Raw genomic sequence first — 27,653 nt, 5'->3', positions numbered from 1 at the left:
ATTGGCCAACTATCACGTCCTTCCGCAGGTCTCGCCCGCAGCCGATGCAGTACTCCCTGCCCGCCTCCTTAAGAAGGGGCGGGACGAAGAATCCACGCCCCTTACTCCTCCCTTGTTCCCCGCCTTACTCCTCCCTTGTTCCCCGCCTTACTCGTTGAGTCCAACCCAGAGGGAGTCCCAAGTCTTTCCATTGGTGAAAGGTCAAAATGGCGATGCTTCTGATTGGTCAGACTTCAGGAGGTGGGGACAACTGAGCGGAACAATAAATTGAATGGTGAAAAGAAAGGTCAGTCAGACACCGAGTCTCGCCTTCTGAGATTGGCGGGTAACCTAGCAACGCAGGGACCGCGGCGGTAACTGTGGCTAGGGAAACCTGGATCGGTCAGAGCAGGTGAGTAGCCAGTTGGGAAAGGGTCGCGGATCGGGGGAGATGTGGAATAGGGTTCAGCCCTCTGTCCTTTGGCTCCCTGAGTAATTAGAAGCCCCCGCTGCGATCTCGTCTCAGCTTCAGGACCCTGTCCCTCAGCTCCTGCCTTAGTCTGGACCTCTTGCTCCACAACCTGCAGGGAGCCGGCCTCCATTCTGCCCTTCTACCTGCCCACTTCATGGTTCCACTCCCTCATCCCTAAAACGAGGAGGACAACAGTCAAGCAGAGTCATATCGTAGTTAACTTATTTCAAGTCAAACGTGGGAGCTGTGGGTGGGAGGGGAGTTTATAAGTCCCCTCCCATTTCACCCAACGGCCATACGTTCCTCGGTGAGCAGGCAATCTCACTTCAGTGTTTAAATTAGGTAGTTTTGTTTGTTTGTTTTGTTGTTGTTGTTGTTGTTGTTTTTGCCGAGCATGGTGGCTCACGCCTGTAATCCCAGCACTTTGGGAGGCCGAGGCGGGCAGATCACTTGAGGTCAGGAGTTCTAGGCCAGCCTAGCCAGTATGGTGAAACCCCATCTCTACTGAAAATACAAAAATTAGCTGGGCATGGAGGCGCACCTGTAATCCCAACTACTCGGGAGGCTAAGGCACGAGAATCACTTGAACCCGGGAGACTGAGGTTGCAGTAAGCCAAGATCGCGCCATTGCACTCCAGCCCGGGCAACAGAGCAAGACTCTGTCTCAAATAAATAAATAAATTAGGTAATTTTTATTACACCACTTTTGCCTTTATCCTAACTTTGGAATTTAACTCCCATCTCCATCCTTAAGATGTGATCTCGTTGTACCTACTGAAGACAGAGAGTTTCTTGTGATGATTAAATGAGGCTAACGGCCGGGCGCGGTGGCTCAGCCTGTAATCCCAGCACTTTGGGAGGCCGATGCCAGCAGATCACCTGGGCCAGCAGATCACCTGAGGCCAGGAGTTTGCGACTAGCCTGGGCAACATGGTGAAACCCTGTCTCTACTAAAAATACAAAAATTAGCCGGGCCTGGTGGCGTGTGCCTGTGATCCCAGCTACTTGGGAGGCTGAGCGGGAGAATTTCTTGAACCCGGGTGGTGGAGGTTGCAGCGAGCCGAGATCGTGCCACTGCACTCCAGTCTGGGTGATAGAGCGAGACTCCAGCTCAAAAAATAAATAAATAAATAAATAAATAAATAAATAAATAAGGCTGAGGTGGGAGAATTGCTTGATCGCAAGAGGCGGAGGTTGCGGTGAGCCATGATTGCACTACTGCACTCCAGCCTGGGCGACAGAGCGAAAAACCCTGTCTCAAAAAAATATATAAAAAAAAACCTTTGAGGTTCAAAAGATATTTTCATAAGAAAATGAAAAGATCAGCCACAGACACAGACATGGAGGAAATATTTGCAAATCATGTGTCATAAAAGAGTTGTATATAGAATACAAAAATAACTCTTATAACTCAATAAGAGGACAACTCAATTTTTTTAATGGGCAAAAGAGTTGAGTATACATTTAAAAATCAAAAAGACAATCCCAACTATCATCATGTAGATAAATAAACAAACTGTAGCTTTCATATGTTGCCGGTAGGTACAGCAGAATACCAATTGGTACCACCAATCTGAAATATAGTTGGCAGTTTCTTAAAAAGTTAAACATAGGCCAGGCACAGTGGCTCGTGCCTGTAATCCCAGCACTGTAGGAGGCACAGGCAGGTGGATCACCTGAGGTCAGGAGTTCGAGACCAGCCTGGCCAACATAGCAAAACCCCATCTCTACTAAAAATACAAAAATTAGCAGGGCATGCTGGCGGGTCCCTGTAATCCCAGCCATTTGGGAGGCTGAGGCAGGAGAATCACCTGAACCCAGGAGGCGGAGGTTGCAGTGAGCCGAGATCGTGCCACTGCACTCCAGTCTATGTGACAGAGTGAGACCCTGTCTCAAAAATAAATAAATAAAACAAAAAATAAACTTACACATAACCTAGCAATTCCACTCTTAGGAAGTTACCCCTCCCAAGTGAAAACATAAGTCCACACAAAGACTTAAATATAAATGTTCTTAGCAACATCACCCTTAACAGCCCAAAACTGGAAACAACCCAAATGTCATCAACAGGTGAATAAATAAATAACTCATGATATTTCCATAGAATGGAATACTATTCAGCAATAAAATACTATTCAGGAATGAAATACTAATAATTGCTACAACCTGGATGAACCTCAAAAACATGTTAAGTTGAGGGTTTTTGGCCCAGTGGCTCACGCCTGTAATCCCAGCAATTTGGGAGGCCAAGGCAGGAGGATCCTAGTTTGAGCCTAGGAGTTTGAGCCTAGGAGTCTGGTAACAAAGTGAGACCCTATCTCTACAAAAAATACAAAAATTAGCCAGGCATGGTGGTATGCACCTGTAGTCCCAACTATTCAGAAGGCTGAGGTGGGAGGATCACCTGAGCCTGGGGAGGTCAAGGCTACAGTAATCCATGGTTGCACTGCTGCACTCTAGCCTGCGTGACAGAGTAAGACCCTGTCTATTAAAAAAAAAAAGGCAGCCGGGCACGGTGGCTCACGCCTGTAAATCCCAGCACTTTGGGAGGCCAAGGCAGGCGGATCACCTGAGGTAGGGAATTGAGACCAGCCTGACCAACATGGAGAAACCCCGTCTCTACTAAAAATACAAAAAAAAATTAGCTGCGCGTGGTGGCGCATGCCTGTAATCCCAGCTACTTGGGAGGCTGAGGCAGGAGAATCGCTTGAACCCAGGAGGCAGAGGTTGCAGTGAGCCGAGATCACGCCATGGCACTCCAGCCTGGGAAACGAGAGCAAAACTCCGTCTCAAAAAAAAAAAAAAAAGGTCAGGGTTTTTCAACCTCAGCTCTATTGATGTTTTGGGTGAGAAAATTCTTTGTTGTGGGGAACTATCCTGCCAATTGTAGGATATTTAGCAATATTATGAGCCTCTACCTACAAGATGCCAGTAGTAGCCTCTCTCAGTTGTGACAAGCAAATGCATCTCCCGATCATTGCCAAATGTCTTCTGGAGGGCAAAGCTGCCCCAGGTTGAAAACCACTGTGCTAAGCAAAAAGTCAGATGCAAACAATTACATACTGCATGATCCCATTTATATGAACTATCCAGGAAAGTTACATATGAGTGGAGGCCAGGGGCAGTGGCTCACGCTTGCAATTCCAGCACTTTGGGAGGCCAAGGCTGGTGGATTACTTGAGCCCGGGAGTTCAAGACCAGCCTGGGCAACATGGTGAAACCCTGTCTCTCCTAAAAACGTAAAAATTAGCCAAGCGTGGTAACACGCACCTGTAATCCCAGCTACTTGGGAGGCTGAGGCACGAGAATTGCTTGAACCAGGGGGGTGGAGGTTGCAGTGAGCCGAGATTACGCCACTGCACTCCAGCCTGGGCGACAGAGCGAGACTCAGTTTCAAAAACAAAACAACCACAACAAAAAATGTGAGTGGAAGCAGAGATTGCAGATTAGCTCATGGGAATTTGGGGGGAGTGATAGAAATGTTCTAAAACTGGATTGTAGTGATGTGGCAACTTCAGATACATTTACAAAAATAGTCACTGAGTTTTACACTTACAATGGGTGAATTTTATGGTAATGTAAATTATACCTCAATAGAGCTGTAAAAAAAAAAAAAATTACACGTGTGATTAGTACTATGCAGGAAAGGTGAGAGAGTTTCCACAGGTTGTAAAGTGCTGTCTGTTCCAGTCTGAGGAGGGGTAGCCATTGAGCTAAGACCTAAAGAATGAGAAATTGTTAATCTAGGGAGAAATTATTCCTGGGGGGTTGGTTTCTGACAAAAGGAACATTATACATTAGTGCCTGAGAGCAGGAGGGGTTTGAGATAGGCTGTTTTTTGTTTTGTTTTGTTTTTGAGACAGAGCCTTTCTCTGTTGCCCAGGCTGGAGTGCAGTGGTGCAATCTCAGCTCACTGCAACCTACGCCTCTTGGGTTCAAGCGATTCTCCTGCCTCAGCCTACCAGGTAGCTGGAATTACAGGTGCCCAACACCATGCACTGCTAATTTTTGTATTTTTAGTAGAGACTGGGTTTCACCATGATAGCCAGGCTTGGTCTCGAACTCTTGACCTCAGGTGATCCACCCACCTCGGCCTCCCAAAGTGCTCCCAAAGTCCTGTAATCCCAAAGATTACAGGAGTGAGCCACCGCACCCAACCCTGTTTCGTTTATTTTTAATGCTAGTCCCAGTTGGCAAATTGATTTCACTGCCCAGTAAAGGGTTGCAATCTTAAGATTTTATTTTTTAAGCAGTTTTAGATTCACAGCAAAATTGAGAGAAAGGTAGAGAGAGTTCCTACATACCCCCTATTCCCACATGCGCAGCCTGCCCCACCGTCAACCTCCCCCACCAGAGTGGTGCATTTGTTATAGTTGATGAACCTACATTGACACATCAGCAGCAGCATCCAAATTCCATAGTTTACATAAGGGATAAGGGTTCACGCTTGGTGTTGTACATTCTGTGAATTTGGACAAATGTATAATGATGGTATCCATCATTGTAGTAAGGTACATAGTATTTTCACTGCCCTAAAAATCCTCCCTGTTCTGCCTATTCATCCCTCCCTTCCCCCAGCCCTTAGACAACACTGATCTTTTTACTGTCTCCATAGTTTTGCCTTTGCCAGAATGTCATATAGTTGGAGTGATACCATATGCAGCTTCTTCAGATTGGCTTCTTTCACTTAGTGATATGCATTTAAGTTTCTTCCATGTCTTTTCGTGGCTTGACAGCTCATTTCTTTTTAACACTGAATAATCCTGTATTCCATTGTCTGGATGCCCCACTGTTTATCTATTCAGCTCCTGAAGGACATCTTGGTTGCTTCCAAATTTTGGCAGTTGTGAATGAAGCTGCTATAAATATCCATAAGCTTTTTGTGTGTGCAGGTTTTTGTGTGCACATGAGTTTTCAACTCCTTTGGGTAAACACCAAGGAGTGCAATTACTGGATCGTACAGTAAGAGCAGGTTTAAATTTGTAAGAAAACAACTGTCTTCCCAAGTGGCCGCACCATGTTGCATTCCCACCAGCAATGACAGAGTTTCTGCTTCACATCCTCACCAGCATTTGGAGTTGTCGGTGTTCTAGATTTTGTCCATTCTAATAGGTGTGTAGTAGTTAAATATTTTTTTCAAGTTGGAGAAGTTGATTATAGAATAATCTAAATTCACTACTAGGAAATTCTTCCTTCTGTCTGAAACTGCCAAAGTGATGCTGTCTACACTTAGATATAACCAGAAATAAGCATTTCTAAAGTGACACTGTAACCAAAAGAGGAATTAAAATTCCTGATGAACTGATTGATAAGGAGGGGAGACTGGACAATGGGGAGTGATTTAAGGGAACTTGGTCTTCTTCGGTCACTAACAGGAGAACATGAATAATGTAGAAACCAGCAAAATTAAAAACAAAATAGTAAAAAGGAGTAAAAACTGCTTCTGTTTTGACTTTTTATAAAGCCTTTGATACAAAAACATATACCATATTATTTTGTGGAAAAGTACATCTATTTTAAGAAACATTAAAGTGTTGATATTAACATAATTTTTGAAGTAGTACTAAAAGTCATAAAAGCGTAACACTTTTGAGCAAGGATTTCATTTCATTCCATCAACAGTGCTGTGTCCCATTTCACAGGTAGAACGTCAAGGCTTAGAGAGGTTAATCGACTTACCCAAAGCCACACAGCGAGGAAGTGGTGAGACACTGGAATTGCATTCCAAATGTGTTTTTCGTTTCCACTTCAGTAATGAGGAAATGAAAGCCCAGAAGATCAAGTGGACTTGCCCAAGGCTATATAGCTTGTGGTCAGTGGAAAGTATTTCATCATAACCAGCAACATAGAAATCTGTCCCGGGGGGCATGTTCCCTCCCAATCTGAGTCACTATCCCATGTCCTCTGTCTCCAAAGCACCAGATAATCCTGGAGCCTGCAGCCACCCAGCCAGCATTACAAACAGGGTCCCAACTGTCAATACCTCCAGCATTCATTGCTGCAGCCCTAGCCTGGGAATCTTTTACAGACCAGTTGTAAACCATAAAACACAGGTTCTCAAAAAGAACAAGAGAGGAGGATTGGGTAATAGTTCAAAATTAGTCACAGAAAGAAAAAAAAAAACCACTCAACTATGAAAAAGTAAAAAATTCATTACATTTAAAACTTTTGTTTAAAAAATTCCAAGCCCTGAGTAAAGAGATGCAAAAGAATTCATAGGCCAATTGTTGGCCTACAGTTCTATCATGAAAATATGACTCTCTTTTCTGGCTCCAATTCAGGACATATATATTTTGCAAAACAACATTATCCTATTATGCCAGCATCTCCCAGTGAGGAGACAAGCCTGTTGGTAAATCTGGGTTTGCCATCTCATTTATTCAACAGTGATTTCTTTTTCTTTTCTCTTTTTTTCTTTTTTTTTTTTTGAGACGGAGTCTCACGCTGTCGCCCAGGCTGGAGTGTGCAGTGGTGCGATCTCAGCTCACTGCAACTTCCATTTCCCTGGTTCAAGTGATTCTCCTGCCTCAGCCTCCCAAGTAGCTGGGATTACAGGCATGTTTCACCACACCCGGCTAATTTTTGTATTTTTAGTAGAGATGTTTCGCCATATTGCCCAGGCTGGTCTCAAACTCCTGACCTCAGGTGATCCACCTGCCTCGGCCTCCCACAGTGCTGGAATTACAGGTGTGAGCCACTGAGCCCAACTGCAACAGTGATTTCTTTATTGAGCACCTACTGTATAGTAGTTGGTTGGGATAGCAGGTTTCATCATGAATCTGTTGCTTCTTTCTAGCCCCTCACTTTCCCCCTCCCTAGACTTGTAAGGTTCAGATAAAACATACAGAGTTCGGAAGAAAGCTAGAGGTTTGGAGGGTAGTGAGATCTTTCTGAGGCTAAAAAGAAAATTCCTCTTGAGCCCAGGAGTTCAAGACCAGCCTGGGCAACATAGCAAGACCTTGGTTTTTTTGTTTTTTGTTTTTGTTTTTTTTGAGACAGAGTCTCACTGTGTCACCCAGGCTGGAGTGCAGTGCTGCAATCTCGGCTCACTGCAACCTCCACCTCCCAGGTTCAAGCAATTCTCCCGCCTCAGCCTCCACAGGTGCCCACCACCATGCCCAGCTAATTTTTGTATTTTTAGTAGGGACAGGGTTTCACCATGTTGGCCAGGTTGGTCTCAAACTCCTGACCTCAAATGATCAACCTGCCTTAGCCTCCCAAAGTGGTGGCATTACAGGCGTGGGCCACTGCGCCCGGCCAGAAGTCAATCTTAAAATCAAGAGACTGGACAGAATAGTGCTGATGGGGTGCAGGCCCTGTCACTTCCTAGCTGTAAACTAACTAGAATCATCTAACCTCTCTCTCTGTCTCCCTTTCTTCATCTGTGAAATAGAGGTAATAATAGCACCTACCTCATAGGGTTGTTGCAAGGATTAAAGGAATTAATTCGTATATAGCATTCAGAACAGTGTCTGCTACACAGTAAGTTCTCAAGAACTTACTTAGCTAATGTTAAAATGGTATTCCTTAAAATGAGATCCGGATGAGGATGGAAAAACTACCTATCAGGTACTATGCTTATTACCTGGGTGATGAAATAATCTGTACACCAAACCCCCATGACATGAAATTTACCTATATAACAAACCTGCACATGTAACCCGAACCTAAATTAAGAGTGAATTTAAAAAGAGAGAGAGAAATCCATTTCCCACACTCCAGTTGTTTTGTTTTTTTTTGTTTTTTTTGTTTTTTTTTTTAGCACCCTCTGACTTTTCTACTTGCCAGTTTGGATTTGTAGGGTAGTTGTTAAGTGTTGGGTTTTTTCCTTCTCTCCAGGGGGAAAAAATATATAATTTAGTTCAAATCTTTTTTTTCCTCAAAATATTCTAAGAGCAAAATTAATAAAATATCCAACAAGCCTGTTTGAATGAAGACGAGGTATAATTTGCATGATAAAGATATATTTCCATTTATAAAGTTCATCAGCAGAATTAATGACAAATAAAGGGAATATCCAATTAAAGTTTCCCATCCATTAACAATTTGCTTCACTCTCAGGGCAGGAATTTTAAACGGAGATGCTTAAGTTGGAAATGATTTAAATATTAAGGTTGGTGGCATTAAAAAGGACATGAAATGATCATATTAGGATTCAAGGAAAAGAGATTCTCCAGTCATTTTTGTCGTCAGAGTCAGATGCATTTCCCCTCAATCCTAGTTCCACGGGCTTTTTCTTGTTCACCCAAATGAGCTGTCAAGAACTGATGGGTGTCATCATAATCAAAGAAAACAAGTTTGCCCTTTAAAGCGAAAGAGGTAATTTGGCTGAAAGCAAATTGGAAACATTTCATGTAACGTTGCGTTTCCAGCCGCACTCTCTGAAGAATTCAGGCATTTTGATTTATGCCTGAGAGCTTTGGGGTACAATGGAGAGGACTGCATTCATTAACTACCTTGTTCACATTCATCCTGTAGCCATGGGCAAAGATCCTTCATCCTCAGAGAGGCTAAGAAATCTCCACGGCTGTCCCTAAAACTTTTTTTTCACTTACAAGATAGGATCTAGGCTGGGCATGGTGGCTCACGCCTGTAATCCCACCACTTTGGGAGGCCAAGGTGGGCAGATCACCTGAGGTCAGGAGTTTGAGACCAGACTGGCCAACATGATGAAACCCTGTCTCTATTAAAAATACAAAATTAGGCTAGCGTGGTGGTGCATGCCTGTAATCCCAGCTACTTGGGAGGCTGAGACAGGAGACTGCTTGTACCTGGGAGGCAGAGGTTGCAGAGAGCCCAAATCACACCATTGCACTCCAGCCTGGGTGACAACAGCAAAACTCCAGCTTAAAAAAAAAAAAAAAAAAAAGAGGAGAGATAGGATCTCGCTCTGTCACCCAGGCTGGAGTGCAGTGGTGCCATCACGGCTCACTGTAGCCTCAACCTCCCTGGCTCAAGCAATCCTCCTGCCTCAGCTCCCCAAATAGCGGGGACTACAGGCACCTGCCACCATGAAAGGCTAATTTTTTTTTTTTAACTTTTTGTAGAGGTCTCATTTTGTTGCCCACGCTGATCTTGAACTCCTGGGCTCAAGGAATCTTCCCTCCTTGGCCTCCCAAAGTGCTTGGATTACAGCTGTGAGCCACCATGCCCAGCCTCCTAAAACTTTGTCTTCAGGAAAAGCCTCAAAGGATCTCATGAGATTCATTAGGGAGCAGGAAGTGTGTGTGAATCAAAGTGATTGAAGATAATTCCCAATCCTCTGCTCCCAAAGGGGCTTCTGGTTTGTTTTTTGTTTTTTTGTTTTTTTAAGAGACAAGATCTCACTCTGTTGCTCAGGCTGGAATGCAGTGGCCTGATCATAGCTCACTGCATCCTCAAACTCCTGGGCTCAACAAATCCTCCTGCCTCAGCCTCCCAAAGTGTTGGGATTACGGGCGTGAACCATGATACCTGGCCTGATATTGAATACCTTCTGCCTTGCCAAGGAACTAAACATCCTTAGCACCTGATCTGGCCTGCCTTTCTTTTTCGTTCTTAGTCACTTTGGGTGTTTCTTTGATTCCCTGCCATTCTCTTGGTGTGTTCTTTGGTTTGGTGAGTTGAAGTTATCTTTTGTGGCTTCAAGTGTCACTTCCTTCTCCTGGGCAACATAGCAAGACCCTATATCTACAAAACTAAAAATACAATAATTAGCTGGGCATGGTGGCACGTGCCTGTAGTATCAGCTACTCGGGAGCATGAGGCAGGAGGACTGTTTGAGCCCAGGAAGTCGAGGTTGCAGTGAGCCATGATCGTGCCACTGCACTCCCTGGATCATGGGAAGGCCAAGACACCATTGTCCACTGCAGTATGGCAGCTAGAGCTCAATGCGTTTAAAAGTGAGCTCATTGTCCTCCCCTCCAAATGTCCTCTCCTCTCCCAATTTCTGCCATAGTTTCTTAAGGGCCCCATCTTTCTCTACCAGTCACCCAAACTCAAAACTCTTTCACTCAAGTCCTAATGATTCTTTCTTCAAAACATTTCTCACATCTACAGACAATATGAAAATAAAAGTGGCACAGGTAACCTGTAAGTAGTAACTTACAGCTTTCATTGGTGCTTACTTCTTAGGAGAGGGGGAAAGACAGACAATAAACAAATAAACAGGTGCATATAGGGATGTCAGATGGTGATACTTAACCTGGAGAACAAACAGGATAAGGGGGAAGAGATGAAGAAGAATCAGGGTGAGGGATGGGGATGTTATGGGGGGTGTCCATCTGAGACATGGTGTTGGGGGGTGAGCAGACATCCTGGGCAGTAGGTGTTCTTTTTTTTTTTCTTTCTTTTTTTCTTTTTTTCTTTTTTAAGAGATGGGGACTTGCTATGTTGCCTGGGCTGGTCTTGAACTCCTGGGCTCAAGCGATCCTCCCACTTCAACCTCCCAAAGTGCTAGGATTACAGGCGTGAGCCCCTGTGCTTGGCCAAGGCAGTAGGTGTTCGTTCAGCAATTGCATCAGAAATCATTAAAGTCCTGGACTTGGGATTTTCGTTTTCCTGGGTTAATGCTATTAGTTATTTATTGAACATTTTTTACAGCGTGCAGGCTTCTCATTCATCCTGAGGACTCTTGTTTTACAGCTGAGGAAGCCCAAGCTCTGGAGGATTAAATGACCAGCCCAGAGACCCCCAGCAAGGATTTGAACCCAAGTGGGGCTGTGCAAAGCTAGTACTTTTAGCCATTGTACTATGAAAGCAATATAAATTACTGATCTCTGATTGCCCTATAGATTTTTCTGAAACAGTTATTTATTTGTCTATCTATCTTTTGAAACAGAGTCTCATTCTGTTGCCCAGGCCGGAGTACAGTGATGAAAACTTGGCTTACTGCAACCTCCGCCTCCTAGGTTCAAGAGATTCTCATGCCTCAGCCTCCTGAGTAACTGGGGTTAACCTGAGTAACAGGTGCGTACCACCATGCCTGGCATTCTCTCGTATTTTTATTAGAGATGGGGTTTCGCCATGTTGGCCAGGCTTGTCTTGAACTCCTGACCTCAGATGATCCACCTCCCTCGGCCTCCCACAGTGCTGTGATTACAGGTGTGAGCTACCACGCCTGGCCTGAAACAGTCTTTTACCTAAACTTTTTACTTTGTAATAATTGTAGATTTATAGAAAAGTTGCAAAGATAGTACAGAGAGTTCCCGTATGCCCTCCATTCAGCTCCCCCTAATGTTAACATCTTAGATAACCTTGATGTGTTTGTCAAAACCACAAAATTAGGCCTGGCACGGTGGCTCCTGTCTGTATTCCCAACACTGGGAGGCTAAGGTGGGAGGATTGCTTGAGCCTAGGAGTTCAAGATCAGTCTGGGCAACATAGTGGAGCTCATCTCTATAAAAAGTTAAAAAATTAGCTAGGCGTCGAGCACCTGTAGTCCTAGCTACTTGAGAGGCTGAGACAGGAGGATCACTTGAGCCCAGTAGGTCGAGGCTGGAGTGAGCCATGGTCACACTATTGCACTCCAGCCAGGGTAACAGAGCGCCTACAAAATTAATGTTGGTACAATGCTATTAACTAAACTTTAGACTAGATTTGGATTTGGATTTGGATTTCTCCAGTTCCACTAATGTCCTTTTTCCACTCCAGAACCCAATCCAGAATACAACATTACATTTAGTGAAACAGTTTTTTAAATTGTATTTCAAAGTTATATTTCACCCACCAATTTTTAAAATCAGTACTTAAAAATGGCCAGGCGTGGTGGCTCAGGCCTGTAATCCCAGCACTTTGGGAGGCAAAGGCAGGTGGATCACGGGAGGTCAGGAGTTTGAGAACAGCCTGGCAAACATGGCAAAACCCTTTCTCTACTAAAAATACAAAAATTAGCCAGGCGTGGTGGTGTGCACCTGTAGTCCCAGCTGCTCAGGAGGCTGAGGCAGGAGAATCACTTGAACCCAGGAGGCAGAGGTTGCAGTGAGCCAAGATCATGGCACTGCACTGCAGCCTGGGCGACAGAGCAAGACTCTGTCTCAAAACAAATAAACAAACAAACCAAAAAACTTTAAAATCAGTGAAAATGTGCCATTCCTAGTCCTGTTAGTCTTACACCGCATTCTGCCCTGTCCCTGTCCTGCTCAGACATAGGCTGAGGCCTGTGGTTCCGTCGCCCAGGCTCCTTGTCAGTTGGTTTCCTGCTGGTTTTGGCCAAGGGCAGTAGAAAGAAACCAGGGTATTTCTCCTCCCCTACCGCCACCCTTCTTTAATCTGCATTTCCGGCAATGTCTCTAGCTCCTCTGGGAACTGATGGCTGTGGTTCAAACTTCCCCTGGGTGACCCTGGGCCCCAGGCTCACCATCTCTTCATGTGGTGCCTTCCTGCCATTGACAATTGCGGGATGGCTTTGTCTTCCCCTGGTTGGCCTGTCAACTCTCCCATCACTGATGTAACCAGTCTCTGGTTTTAAATCCTTAGAATGGTGTCTGTATGCCTGGCTGGTCCCTGCCTGACACATGTGCCTGAGATGCCTCCACACTTGGTCTTCCTGCCCTTGTGGCCCTAACACCCTCACAAAGCTGAAAACTGCTTCCAGTGAAAGGTTCTGTGTAAAAGCGACAGAGGACCTAAGATGAACTCTTGATGTCAACAGTTGTGGTTTCTGCAGCCACACTAACCACACAGATGTCAGCACAGCTGCACTCACACCTACTTCTTCATTTTGCAGGATGGCCAGAGACAATAAAAGCACGAGACCCAAGTAGTCTACCGAAGTCTCCATCTCTGCGGACCTACAGAGGCACAGAGGGCTGCTCACAAGATGGCTTTAGACATTCTCGCCATGGCCCCTTTGTATCAGGCCCCTGCCATCAACAGAATAGGGCCAAAGACAGACCCATCTAAAAGGCCAGCTGATCCACTAAAACCCTTGGTTCTCTCTAGGACCAAACTCACCACCATTGAGGCCAAAAGGATCATGTCCATCCTGGATGAGGCGATCTACAAGGTGGAGCTGGTGACCTTGCTGTCATATGTGGCATCCAACAGAGAGGATATGGAGGGGATGCTGGGGGAGGACGTCATGAGGGCAGTGAGAGAGCATCAGGATCTCTGCCAGGTCCTCCTTGAAAACGTCAGGTGCCTGAAAGAGAAAGAAAGGCAATTGCAGGAGCAGAAAGAGGCTGAGGAGGAAGGGTGGCTCAGAGACCGCCTCCTTTCCATAGAGCTGCAGAAATCCAGCCTCTCACCACTTACGCAGCAGATCAAAGACTCCACCAAGAACGTCCTGAGACTCTTGCTCAGCAACCCCCAGGCTGCTAGGCTCCTGCAGATGCAGACACAGGGTAGAAGTGCAGAAGCCCAGAATTTTATTGACAGCCTGATAGAGCTCCGTGGTTTCCTGTTTGAAAAACTACTCACTAGTCCCATGGAAGCGAGGGATAAGGCCCAGTTCTTACAGGATATCAGTAGACAGAATAGTAATAACCAACAAATCATTGATACTCTTGAAAAGGAATTGGCGGAGAGAATGAAGAACAGGAATGCAGAGGTATTGTTTCATAGTATTGCTGAAATTACTGAAGAAGCCACACAAATCTTTTGTTGGTTGGGTTTTTCCTCAATGATTGATTTTTTTTTTAAGATGGAGTCTCGCTCTGTTGTCCAGACTAGAGTGCAGTGGTGTAATCTCGACTCACTGCAACCTCTGCCTCCCAGGTTCCAGCGATTCTCCCACCACAGCCTCCCAAGTAGTTGGGATTACAGGCGTATGCCACCACGCCCGGCTAATTTTTGTATTTTTAGTAGAGACAGGTTTTCGCCATGTTGGCCAGGCTGGTCTAGAACTCCTGACCTCAAGTGATCCTCCTGCTTTGGCCTCCCAAAGTGCTGGCCACTGCGCCTGGCCAATTGATTGACTGATTTTTTTGAGACAGGGTCTCACTCTGTTGCCCAGGCTAGAGTGCAGTGGCATGATCACAGCACACTGCAGCCTCCATCTCTCAGGCTTAAGCAATCCTCCCATCTCACCCTCCCAAGTAGCTGAGACTACAGGTGTGTGTCACCATGCCTGGCTAATTTTTTGATTGTTTGTAAAGATGGGCTCTTGCTACGTTGCCCAGGTTGGTCTTGAACTTCTGGGTTCAAGAGATCCTTCCGCCTTGGCCTCCCAAAGTGCTGGGGTTACAGGCATGAGCCACTATGCCCGGCCTCCCCAGTGATTTTTTTTTTTTTTAAGATGGAGTCTTGCTGTGTCACCCACGCTAAAGTGCAGTGGCAACATCTTGATTCACTGCAACCTCCGCCTCCTGTGTTAGGAATGGGTGCTCGGTGTCACCAAAATCAACACTGAGACAAAGGATCTCTCAGCAAGGCTAGTTTACTCTCTGCAGAAAGGGTGCTGCTTGCTAGCAGTCTTGCCACAAGAGCACACACGAACAAAAGAGACGGGGTCATTTATAACCTGACGCATCCACCCTACTGCTGTGTCCAGTTTCCATTGGCTGGAACAGGACCTCACATTCTGTACTTAACCCGATTGGCTAGCTACTTAGAACTTCCCAAAAGAGGCAAAGGCAGAGGGGAACAAAGGAAGAGAGCAAGTAACTCCTGGAATGCTGAGAGAGGCAAAAACACCTCCAAATAAGGAAGAGGAATAGGCTATGACCTAATGCTTGCTTGGACCGGTTCAGGTATGCCAAGGCAAATATCTAAGCTAAAATGTGGGAGCTAAGAACAGAGTATATTGATTTCTTTTTTTTTTTTTTTTTTGAGGCGGAGTCTTGCTCTGTCACCCAGGCTGGAGTGCAGTGGTGTGATATCGGCTCACTGCAAGCTCCGCCTCCAGGGTTCACACCATTCTCCTGCCTCAGCCTCCCGAGTAGCTGGGACTACAGGTGCCCACCACCATACCCAGCTAATTTTTTTTTTTTTTGTATTTTTAGTAGAGATGGGGTTTCACCGTGTTAGCCAGGATAGTCTCGATCTCCTGACCTCGTGATCCGCCCACCTCTGCCCCCCAAAGTGCTGGGATTACAGGCGTGAGCCACCACGCCCGGCCTATTGATTTCTTTATTACAGCTAGCAGAATTGAAGAATATTAACACAGGTCTTTGAGTAAATTTTGGTTCTAAGAGAGGTTACTACCTATTCTGAATTAGACTGGGAGGAAAGTCCCTTTGAAGAGGAACCTCTATTTCATTTTCTACATCCTGGGTTCAAGCAATTCTTCTGGCTCAGCCTCCCGAGTCTCTGGGACTACAGGTGCCCGCCACAATGCCCAGCTAATTTTTTTATTTTTAGTAGAGATGGGGTTTCACCGTGTTGGCCAGGCTGGTCTTGAACTCCTGACCCTAAGTGATCTGCCCGCCTTGGCCTCCCAAAGTGCTGGGATTATAGGCGTGAGCCACTGCGCCTGGCCTAAGTAGCTTTTTTTTTTTTTTTTAAATTCATTTACTCCACAAATTATTGTAAGTACTTACTAGGTGCCAGGTCTTATAAATAAGCCCATGTGGTTCCAGCCTCATGGAGTTCACAGTAAGGAAGGTAGGAATTAAAGAATTCATTTAATTACAGTTTTGAGAAGTATAATGTACTTCTCAAAGGGAGTGTTACAGGAGAACTTAACACCAAAAGGTCAGGGACATTGAAGCCAAGATATGAAGAATGCGAGGGCGTGAACCAGGTAAGTGCAGTGAGGAAGAACCTTCCAAGCTAGGCATCAGCAAACTATTTTTTTTTTTTTTTTGAGACAGTCTTACTCTATGCCCAAGCTGGAGTATAATGGCGTGATCTCAGCTTACTGCAGCCTTCACCTCCCAGGTTCAAGTGATTTCTTGTGCCTCAGCCTCCTGAGTAGCTGGGATTACAGGCACGTGCCACCACGCCTGGCTAATTTTTGTATCTTTTAGTAGAGACAGAGTTTTGCCATTTTGGCCAGGCTGTTCTTGAATTCCTGGTCTCAAGTGATCCTCCCACCTCCCACCTCAGCCTCCCAAAGTGCTGGAATTACATGTGTGAGCCACCGCACCTGGCCCCAGCTTTTTCTACAAAGGGCCAGATAGTAAAAACATTAGGCTTTGTGGGCCAGATGGTCTGTTGCAATTACTCAACTCAGCTTTGCTGTTATAGGGGAAAAGCAGCCACAAACAATATGTAAATGAATGGGCTGTGTTCCAACAAAACTTTACTTACAAATACAAGTGGCTGGCTGGATTCGGCCTGTGGGCCATAGTTTGCCAACCCCTGTTCCAGGTGGAGGGTAGAGTGCACCTCAGTAATGAGACAGGAATAAGCCTGGCTAGTTCAGAAACCCAGAGAATGCCAGTGAGCTAGAGGGAAGGGACAAAGATGGGCTGGGAAAGCAGGGGAAGGAGACAGATCACACAGGGCCTTTGAGGCCTAATCAAGGAATTTGGTTTCTAGAAGTTTTTAGTTTTAGAGACAAGATCTTGCTCTGTCACCCAGGCTTGAGTGCATTGGCACGTTCATAGCTCACTGCGGCCTTGACCTCCTGGGCGATTCTCCTGCCTTAGCCTTTTGAGTAGCTGAAACTACAGGCATGCGCCACCACTCTTGGCTAATTTTTTACATTTTTGTAGAGACAGGGTCTCGCTATGTTGCCCAGGCTGGTTTCGAACTCCTGGGCTCAAGCAATCTCCCTGCCTCAGCCTCCCAAGTAGCTGTGACTACAGGCACATGCCACCATGCCTGCCTAATTAATTTTTTTCCTTTTTTTAGAGATGGGGTGTCTGGCTGGAAGTGGTGGCTCACACCTATAATCCCAGCACTTTGGGAAGCCAAGGCAGATGGATCACTTGAGGTCAAGAGTTCAAGACCAGCCTGGGCAACAGGGTGAAACCCCATCTCTACAAAAAAGAATACAAAAAAATACAAAAAATTAGCTGGGCACAGTGGCTAATGCCTGTAATCCCAGCACTTTGGGAGGCTGAGGCAGGCGGATCACCTAAGGTCAGGAGTTCGAGACCAGCCTGACCAACATGGTGAAACCCCATCTCTACTCATAATATAAAAATTAGCTGGGTGTGGTGGCGTGCACCTATAATCTCAGCTACTCGGGAGGCTGAGGCACGAGAATTGCTTGAACCCAGGAAGTGGAGATTGCAGTGAGCCTAGATTGCACCATCATACTCCAGCCTGTGCGACAGAGTGAGACTCTGTCTCAATGAAAGGGAAGGGAAGGGAAGGGGGGAGAGGGGAGGGGAGGGGTCTTACTCTGTTACCCAGGCTGGTCTTAAACTCCTAGCTTCAAGGGATCCTCCAGCCTCAGCCTCCTGAGTAGCTAGGATTATAGGCATACCACACCAGTTAGAAGAATTGTTAAGAAGGGAAATGGCGGTGTGGTGGCTCACGCCTATAATCCCAACACTTTGGGAGGCCAAGGCAGGTGGATCACTTGAGCTCAGGAGTTTGAGACCAGCCTGGGCAACACGGCAAAACCCCGTCTCTACGTAAAAGACAAAATTAGCTGGGCGTGGTGGTGTGCACCTGTAGTCCCAGCTACTCAGGAAGCTGAGGTGGGAGGATCACTTGCGCCCAGAAGGCAGAGGTTGCAGGGAGCTGAGATCGCACCACTGTACTCCAGCCTGGGCTGCAGAGCAAGACCCTGTCTCAAAAAAAAAAAAGAGAAACAGTAGCATGATCCCAAACCCTAATAATAATTGTCATATTGTACACATACAGTGTATTTTGTTTAACATACATTTTCTCTCTAAATCTTTACAAAAACCCTGTGAGATGGTGTATGAGTACAGATTTGGCTGCTATAACAGAGACACCCAAAATAGCTGTGGCTTAGTCAAGATGGCAGTGTATTTCTCTGTAGTGGAAACACCGGAGCTGGTGTGGCATCTCTGCTCCCCAACTTGTCAGAGGTCTGGTTTCTTCTATGTGACTTCCCTGCTGTCCCCAACATGGGACTTCTGCCTGTGGACCAAGATGGCTGCTCCAGCTTTCCCCATCATGTGGCCCCCAGTCTAGCCAGCAGGAAGGAGGAAAGGGGAAGAGAGGGCTTGGTTCTGCCCCTTAAGGACACGTGTGGAGGTGGCACACAGAACTTCCATGCATATCTTGTAGCCACACCCAGCAGAGAGAAGTGCTAGGAAGGACCGACCACCCGTCACTGGGGCTGTGTTATGCTCCACATTCTACCCCACAGCCTCTCTGGGGAGAGCAGACATGGGGGTAGCCAGGCTGCACTGCCACAGGCCCTTCTGTTTCTATCCCCCACCACTGATGAAAGGTTCAAGGCCCTGGGAAACTATTCACAGCCCCCTCCCTGGTGCTGGGTTGGGCACTTCTCACTGAATTTGTCCTTTAAAGCATTCACCTGACTTTGTGGATAACATTCACCTGACTTTGTGGATAACATATGTGTTTGTGATTTGTGTGGTCTTGAGGGGTCTGGCTCCTCCACAAGAAAAGGGGGACCTTGTCTCTTTCAGCCTGCCACTGTGTCCCCAGTGAGCCTGTCCAAAAGAGGGGCATGATGTATACTTGCTGAGTGGACAGAGGACGGGCTGCTGAGCCCTCGGGCAGGGAGGTTACTAGTAAGGTGGGAGGGGCATCATCTAGGAATAGGCAGAGGGACACAGGTGGCCCTGCTGGTCTCATTCAGGTGCTAGAACCAGCTTGGGGCTTCACCTTGGACTGACCTGGGGTCAAATGCCATTTTTGCCAGGTGGGCAAATTTCATGTCATTGAACCTCAGTGTACAGTGAGAGGAGACACCAATCAGGCACGTGTGGGGAGTCTACAAGGAGAGCTCTGACTGCCGATCATATTCCCAGCACCTGGTGCCTAAAGCCTTGCCTGCAGGATGGGCTTGCCCCAAAGGCACTGCCTCCCTGCCCCCAGTGTGCAGGAAGTGAGCAGATGCCCGGCGGGCCTGCTGCCAGCTGACCCAAGCCCAAGATGGTGGCGTGAGCAGCCATAGCACCGCTGTGCTCAGAGGGAGACTCTAGTGTAGTGAGAAGCCTTGAGAGCTTCTTTACAAAACTGTCTCATCCTCCACCCCCATTCCTGTTCTAGAATCCACCCAAGGCAGGGGACAAGCCAGACATGGGCCCTCAAGAAAGAGCCCGGTGGCAATCCCTGCAGCCTGTGTTCATCGCACACCTTCATGCACCCCACTAAGTGTCTCTGCCAGCTGGGCCTCCCCTGCTGTGTCCCCAGGAGGAGCATCGCCGCTGTCCCAGTCCTCCCCTGTGGCCTCAATCCAACAAGCTTGTACCCTTCACTCGTGCAAGGAAATAGAAAGTGGTGGCCAAGAACGTGGGCTCAAGGTCAGACAAACCTGGCTTCAGGCCCCAGTTCAGCTGGGCAACCCCAGACAGATGAAGCCACCTCCTTGAGCCTCAGTTGTCTTGTCTGTAATCAGGCTGTCCCTGACCTCCATTGTGGGGTTGGGGGTGTGATTAGAGAGATATAACCCAGGTGGCATGCCTGGCCCTGAGGGAGGATGCAGTGGTGCCAGCCTCTGGTGACTGTCAGTGGATATGGAGAGTTGTTTTTTTTTTGAGATGGAATCTCACTCTGTCACCTAAGTAAAAGTGCAGTGGTATGATATCTCCGCTCACTGCAATCTCTACTTCCTGTATTCAAGTGATTCTCCTGCCTCAGCCTCCCGAGTAGCTGGGATTACAGGCATGCACCACCACACCCAACTAATTTTTGTATTTTTAGAAGAGACGGGATTTCATCATGTTGGCCAAGCTGGTCTCAAACTCCTGACCTCAGGTGACCCACCCACCTCAGCCTCCCTAAGTGTTGGGATTACAGGCGTGAGCCACTGTGCCCAGCTGGGCATGGAGGTATTAACGGAGCCCTTTCTCTTCCTGGCTTAGGTGGAAAAGGAGAACTTTGTGATCCAAGAACTGAAAAACCACCTGCACCAGGTGCTCAAGTTCTCAGAGAACAGCCTCGTTCGCACTAAGCAGGAGGCTGAGAAGCAGCAGAAGGCCGATTTCCGGGCATCACAGGCCAGGGTGGCCAAGATCCAGCAGGAGATCCTGCAGCTGCAGTCACAGTTTTACAACCTGGTCATGGAGAACCGGGAGGCAGAGCAGGCGCTGAGGAAGGTGCCCCGGGAAGCAACGAGGATGGGCCGAGGGGGCCCCTGGTGGGGGGGATGGGTGGGACTGTTCCATCACTCCTGGAGGTCCAGCAGTGTTGGGCAGGGCAGGACTGCACCAGCTACTCAGGAAGTGGCTTGGTGGAGGGGAAGGGCACAGGAGCAGGGAAGGCCCAAATCCAAGCCAGTGTCTCCTGGGAGGCAGGAAGGGGCAGCACACAGGCCTGGGGACAGGGGACAAACTGGGATCCTGTCCCAGCATTGCTGCATGCCAGCTTTGTGACCTTGGGCAAGTTCCTCAACTCCTCAGACCCCACAGGGATAATACCCACATCGTCAGAGGCTGGGTGCCCTGCAAAGGAATGAAGAAGTAGCATGTAAAGCTCAGGCTAATTACTCAACTCCTGCCCAGCTGCCGATTTCACACCTCAGAAATGAAAATGCTAACATTGGTCTTAATGGTTGTTACATGAGAATTACATGAGATGGTAGTGAGAGAGCTGGTGCATAGTAAGTGTTCAATAAATATCATTTCTGACCGGGTAAGGTGGCTCATGCCTGTAATCCCAACACTTTGGGAGGCTGAGGTGGGAGGATCGCTTGAACCCAGGAGGCAGAGGCTGCAGTGAGCTGTGATTGCACCACTGCACTCCAGCCTGGGCAACAGCAAGACCCTGTCTGTACAAAGAATAAAAGATAAATTAGTCAGGCGCTGTGATGTGTGCCTATAGTCCCAGCTACTTGGGAGGCTGAGGCAGGAAGATCACTTTAGCCCAGGAGTTTGGAGGCTGCAGTGAACTATAACTGCGCCACTGCATTCAAGCCAGGTCAACAGAGTGAAACCTTGTCTCTTAAAAAAAAAACACCCAAAACCTTCATTTGCCTTCTCCTTCATCATCTCAGCCAAGACCCAGGCCTAGCACACACCCAACTTCCAAATCTCTTTCCTCGTAAAAGGCACCCTTTTTAATACTTGTCTCCAGTCTCTTAGTGTCACACTCTTGAGCATCTGATGGAAGCCACGGGCCTCTCCCCGAGAAAGAAGGCACAGATGCACTTACACATCCTAGTGGACAGTTCCCCGGGGAGCCCAGTCCCCCTGAAGCCGGCCTACCCATGGTGCCCAAGCTAAGGGCTCTTGCTCTGTAGGATTAGGGGGTTTATTTATTTATTTATTTATTTATTTTTGAGACAGGGTCTCACTCTGTCACCCATGCCAGAGTGCAGTGGCGTGATCATAGCTCACTTCAGCCTCCAACTCCTGGGCTCAAGTGATCCTCCCATCTCAGCCCTCATGGGTCGCTGGGGCATGTCACCACGTCTGGCTAATTACAAATTATTATTATTGGCTGGGAGCAGTGGCTCACGCCTGTAATCCCAGCACTTTGGGAGGCTGAGGCAGATGGATCTCCTGAGGTCAGGAGTTCGAGACCAGCCTGGCCAATGTGGTGAAACCCTGTCTCTACTAAAAATACAAAATTAGCCGGGTGTGGTGGCATGCACCTGTAATCCCAGCTACTTGGGAGGCTGAGGCATGAGAATTGCTTGAACTCAGGAGGCGGGGGTTGCGGTGAACCGAGATCACACCACTGCACTCCAGCCTGGGTGACAGAGCGAAACTCCATCTCAAAAGAAAAAAAAAAAAGTATTATTTTTTGTGGAGACAGGGTTTTGCTATGTTGCCCAGGCTGATCTAGAACTTGTGGCCTCAAGCAATTCTCCCATTCCCACCGTGGCCTCCCAAATGGTTGGGATGAGCCACTGGCCCAGCCTGCTTATTTTTAATTTAGGTGAAACTTACATAATATAAAACCATTTTAAAATGAGCAATTCAGTGGCATTTAGTATATTCACGACGTTGTGCCACCCCCACTTCCACCACTTCTATCTAGTTCCAAAACATTATCACCTCAAAATAAAACTCCATATCCATTAAGAAGTTACTCCCCATTCCCTTATTCCCCCTGTCCCTGGCAATCACTAATGTGCTTTCTGTCTCTGTGGATTCACCTATTCTAGACATTTCATTTGAATGGAATCTGTGGCCGTTGTGTCTGGCATGTTTTACTTAGCACCGTGTTTTCAAGGTTCACCCATGTTGTAGCATGGATCAGTGCTTCATTGCTTTTTATGGTGGAAATAATCTTTTAAAAACAAGATTAGATCATGTCCCTCCACTGCATCTAAATCACCCAGTGGCTTCACCTCACCCTTTCCTGAGAATACAGCCTCCTCTAGCTGACACTCCCTCTGTGACACAGCCTTTTCCTTGGACCTTGTTGGGGACCACTTTCCTCCTCGCCACTCCCTTCCAGTCACACTGGCTTGATTTCTGTCCTTTAATTTTTTTTTTAATTTTTATTTTTTGAGACAGTCTTGCTCTGTCATCCAGGCTGGAGTGTGGTGGCATGATCTCAGCTCACTGCAAACTCTGCCTCCTGGGTTCAAGTGATTCTCCTGCCTCAGCCTCCTGAGTAGCTGAGATTACAGGTGTGCATCACCATGCCTGGCTAATTTTTGTATCTTTAGTAGAGATGGGGTTTTGGCATGTTGGCCAGGCTGGTCTCAAACTCCTGGCCTCAAGTGACCCGCCTGCCTCAGCCTCCCAAAGCGCTGGGATTACAGGCGTAAGCCACCACGCCAGGCTGATTTCTGTCCTTTAAACAGCACAAGCTTGTTCCTACCTCAGGGCCTTTGCACCTGCTGCTTTCTCTGCCTAGGATGTCCTGGAACCAGGCTGCTGGCATCAAATTCAGGCTCTGCCACCCATTAGCTCTGTCACCTTGGGCAAGTAAGATAGCATGTCTGAGCCTCAGTTCTCTCCCCTGTGAAATGGAGAAAAGGGAACCTCCTTGTGCAGATTCAATAGGCGAGGCATGTCAAGCACCTGCCACAGAGCCTAGTGATGCAGAGAGTGCTCAGTGCTGTTGATTGTTAATATATGCCATCAAACAATGACAAATTGGATCTTTTCTAGAAGAAATATAAAGTGGAAACGGAAATCGAGAACTGGATCCAGAAATATGATACAGAGATGGGTGAGAAGCAGGTATTTGTCGCTGAATAAGTCTCTCTCGCATGCTTTTCCCAAGACCTTCTAGGAATGGGATGAATGGGAAAAGTAGCCTTGGGATGGTCCATGGAGTGGGCAAACTTCTGAGCCTCTCTGCAGGGAGCACTTCCCTTTGTTTAAAGGGTTTGTCCAGCCTGGGGCAGAGTGAGAGATGGGAAAGAAAAGAGCCAGAAGCTGCAAGGCCAGGTGCTGTGGCTCATGCCTGTAATCCCAGCACGTTGGGAGGCTGAGGTGGGAGGATCGCTTGAGCTCAGTAATTCAAGACCGGCCTGGGCAACAGAGCAAGACTCCGTCTCTATTAATTAAAAAAAAAAAAAAAAAAAAAAAAGCGACTGGCTAGAAGGGCCTGACACTGGGCCTAATGATCGTGGCTCCATCTAGTGTCCACATCCCACACTCCTCTGGATGGGCTCCTGCCAGCACCCCTACAAGGTGGGGCTCCTTCCCACAGACTCAGATGGGAGCCTGCCTCCACTGCATCACTCAGTCACTCAGCCAGTTTTTATTGAGCACCTGAGATGTGCCAGCTGTGTGGCCTTAAGCAAGGTACTTGACCTTCCCAAGCCCGTTTCTGTATCTGATTAGCAAAGGCAGTAATTCCCATTTTGGGACCATGGCGGGGATTCGGTGAGACACCATGGCTGCAAGTGTGTGTGCCCAGCACAGGGTCTGGCCTGGAGGGAAGTGCTCAGGGGGTGGTAACCTTCAAATCGAGACACCCCCAAACCCTTCACCCAGCACTGGGATAACATTGGTGTCCCATGGCTCCAACCCAGGGGCCAGGGAGGACTGGGGAGCACTGGAGAGCACTGGAGGTAATATGCGCTGGAGTGAGCCAAAGCCAGGTGTGCTCTTCAGAGAAGGGCAAGTCAGAACCTTATCCTGGGCAACCATCAGGGCCTGGAGAGGGGAGCTTTGCAGGCGGGGGCTCTCATTTCTCTGGGTCCCATGAGGGTTGTGGGTTGGTTGTGGGCAGGGACTTTGTCCACCCAGCTCTGTGTCCTCTGGCAGTGCTCTGCTTTTTGTAGATGCTGGGAAAACATCAGTGGAAGGAAGGAAAACAGGTGTAAATGACAGCAGGAGAGGCTATGGTTAGACATAAGGAAGAACTCTGGGACTCCGTTTGAGGCCTGAGAAAGTTCCTTCTCCTCTGGTGTCTTGTGGAACAGACTTCTTTCACGGCAGCAGCCTCCATTTCTTGTGTCCCCACTGTGTGCCTGGCATCATGTCCAGTACATTGTGTCCATCGGGTCATTTAATCCTAGAAACAGCCCCTGGCTTCGGAATCGTCCCCATGTTTCAGATGAGGAAAAACGAAGGCCCAAAAGGTGAAGTCAGTTGAGGTGTGGCAGAGCTGGGACTTAAAACTAAGTCTGCCCAACTCACAAGCCCGTGTTCTTTTCCTGTTCCTGAAATTATTTCAGTTGGGTCCTTCCTAGAGCTAGGATGGAGCCCATCCCCTCTCCCCATCCATGTCACTGGGACCGAGAGATGCTGAACAGCTTAGCTTAGGGGCATCGCTGGGGCAGAAGACCATTTGGGAAGGGTAAGGGGGCCTCAGGGAGGAGGCACTCTATGTGTGGTGACCCCAGCCCCACCCCTCACTCCAGGAGGAGTTGGAGGATCTGGACGCTGTTCACAGGGAGGAGAAGATCTCGCTGGAGGAGCTCAGGCGGAGGCACAAAGTGCTGGTGGGAGAGTTTGCGCAGATCCGGGAAGAGCGGGAGATCAACTCCAAGAAAAGGATGGAGGCGGAGCAGGAGATGGTGCGCATGGTACGGGCGGCCACGCTCATCCAGGCCCTATGGAAGGGCTATCTGGTGCGCTCCCTGCTCAGATCCAAGAAGAAGCGGGGCAAGGGCAAAGCAAAGGACAAGGAGAAGGGCAAGCAGAAAGGCAAGGAGAAGGGCAAGGGCAAGAAATGAGCTCTCCACCCAGCCCGCTCCTGACCCTTATCTTCCCAGAGACCAGGCCAGGAAGGCCCGGGATGGAGAGCACTAAATTCATGGCTTTCATGTTTTTATTTAATAAATTAAAAAGTATTTGAAGCCACATTGAAGGGAACGCTCTACGAATAAATCTCTTTATCCAGGGCTGTGGGCTGTGTGTGTCCAGCTCACAGATGGTGTTTCCATGAGGAGCGTGCAGCCTGGGGTGTCAGCCCAGAGATTATGGTTCCTTACTTCAGCCTTAGTGGGAAACCAGACCCCAGCTGCAGCCCAGAAGCTGCCATGGCCATGATGGACACATCACTCACCAGGGCAGCGGGGTGTGGGTCACAGCTGCCCACAGGGGGCAAAGAAGCAGGCAGGGAACTCCAGGAGGAGCGGGGCCTCAAGTTTCAGGCTGCCCCTAACCCTGTTCTGGGATTAATTTGCTTGCAACTTCCCCTGCTCCAGCACTGTGAAAGCTCAGAGGGAGTCCTGAGGTCACAGCAGCCCTCAGCCTCACATTCCAGGGAGCTGAACAATTATTTAAAACAACTTTTTTTTTTTAAAGTAAAAAATTTTTAGGCCAGGAGTGGTTACTCACACCTCTAATCGCAGCACTTTGGGAGGCTGAGGCAGGCAGATCACTTGAGCTCAGGAGTTTGAGACCAGCTTGGGAAACATGGCAAAACCCCATGTTTTATTTTTTGTCTCTACAAAAAATTAAAAAATTAGCCAGGCATGGTGGCACACGGCAGTAGTCCCAGCTACTTGGGAGGCTGAGGTAGGAGGATCACTGGAGTCTGGGAGGGTCGAGATTGCAGCGAGCTGAGATTGTGCCACTGCACTCCAGCCTGAGTGACACAGGAAGACCCTGTCTCAAAAAAAAAAAAAAAAAAAGGGTAGGTAGAGACAGGGTCTCACTATGTTGCCCAGGCTGGTCTTGAACTCCTGGCCTCAAGCGATCCTCCTGCCTGGGCCCCCCAAAGTGCTGGGATTACGGGCATGAGCCATCACACCCGGCCTGAACAATTATCTTTAAATTATTTGACAGCATTTAAAAAACTGAGGGCTACCATGTAGAAATCCAACACTCTCCCTTTTCTGGAAAAAAATCTAATCATCCAGATATCCCAGGTCTGCATATCTTCTAGGGCTTAGCAGCAGCAGCCCCCATTAGATGGTAAAGTAAGTCGCCCCCATCCTCACCACCCCCAACTGCCTTACATACACCACAGCCTGGTGTCCGTTGCCCTTCAGTGTCACCTTGGGCTACTGCCAGATTTTACTGTAGTTGGGAGGAGGAAAGAGGTTTTTTGTTTTGTTTTGTTTTCTGTTTTTTTAGACAGAGTCTTGCTCTGTTGCTCAGGCTGCAGTGCACTGGTTGGATCTCAGCTTACTACTGCCTCTGCCTCCCAGTTTCAAGCGATTCTCCTGCCTCAGCCTCCCGAGTAGCTGGGATTACAGGCATGCGCCATCATGCCTGGCTAATTTTTGTATTTTTAGTAGAAACAGCGTTTTGCCATGTTTACCAGGCTAGTCTCAAGCTCCTGACCTCAAGTGATCCGCCCACCTTGGCCTCCCAAAGTGCTGGGATTACAGGCGTGAGTCACCATGCCCAGCCAGGAAAGAGAGGTTATTTCTGGCCTATGTCTGTGGAAACAAAGGGGAAGATGGGAAGGCAAAAGAGAGATGGATGTTTCAGGAAAAACTGAGGTGGGCGTGAGTAACTAATTGTTAGTGAAAGTTCCAGGAAGCTTAAACATTCTATATGTTTAAAATGCACATTGCAGCTGGGCGAGGTGGCTCACACCTGTAATCTCAGCACTTTGGGAGGCTGAAGCGGGAGGATCACTTCAGGCCAGGAGTTTGAGACCAGCCTGGACAACATAGTGAGACTCATGTCTCTTTTTTTTCCCTTTTTTTCTTGTTTCTTACTGGAAGGAATGAAATCCCTCTCTACAAATTTTTTTTTTTTTTTTTTTTTTTTTTTGAGACAGAGTCTCGCTCTGTCGCCCAGGCTGGAGTGCAGTGGCACGATCTTGGCTCACTGCAAGCTCCGCCTCCTGGGTTCACGCCATTCTCCTGCCTCAGCCTCCCATGTAGCTGGGACTACAGGCGCCTGCCACCACG

General features: G+C 47.7%; 2 protein-coding genes across 15 annotated transcripts in view; one reads left to right on the top strand and one right to left on the bottom strand.

The window, feature by feature from the left end:
* Positions 1-27,653, bottom strand: part of TPCN1 (two pore segment channel 1) — a 111,256-nt gene that overhangs the window by 77,046 nt on the left and 6,557 nt on the right. The window contains exon 2 of one of the 2 annotated variants that reach the window (XM_034934572.3): positions 13,385-13,571. The gene's annotated coding sequence lies outside the window, so the exon portion shown is untranslated. Of the gene's footprint in view, positions 1-13,384; positions 13,572-27,653 lie in introns of those variants that run through there. The other variant, XM_034934570.3, reaches the window with a different exon arrangement.
* IQCD (IQ motif containing D) lies at positions 34-25,646 on the top strand. 13 transcript variants are annotated; one of them, XM_055096218.2, is made up of 7 exons: positions 63-391; positions 6,094-6,263; positions 11,271-11,398; positions 13,158-13,979; positions 20,293-20,526; positions 23,497-23,568; positions 25,203-25,646. In XM_055096218.2, exons 4-7 carry the CDS (start codon positions 13,251-13,253, stop codon positions 25,515-25,517), a joined length of 1,350 nt encoding a protein of 449 aa, XP_054952193.1. In that variant the 5' UTR covers positions 63-391; positions 6,094-6,263; positions 11,271-11,398; positions 13,158-13,250; the 3' UTR covers positions 25,518-25,646. The 13 variants fall into 13 exon arrangements, with proteins under 13 accessions (XP_003832485.2, XP_057155524.1, XP_054952191.1 ...); XM_055096215.2 differs by lacking the exon at positions 63-391 and adding an exon at positions 403-758; XM_055096216.2 differs by lacking the exon at positions 6,094-6,263 and having other exon boundaries at positions 52-391.

Source organism: Pan paniscus, chromosome 10, assembly GCF_029289425.2.
Source record: "Pan paniscus chromosome 10, NHGRI_mPanPan1-v2.0_pri, whole genome shotgun sequence".
Classification (NCBI taxonomy): Eukaryota; Metazoa; Chordata; class Mammalia; order Primates; family Hominidae; genus Pan; species Pan paniscus.
This window is presented reverse-complemented; position numbering and strand designations above follow the sequence as displayed.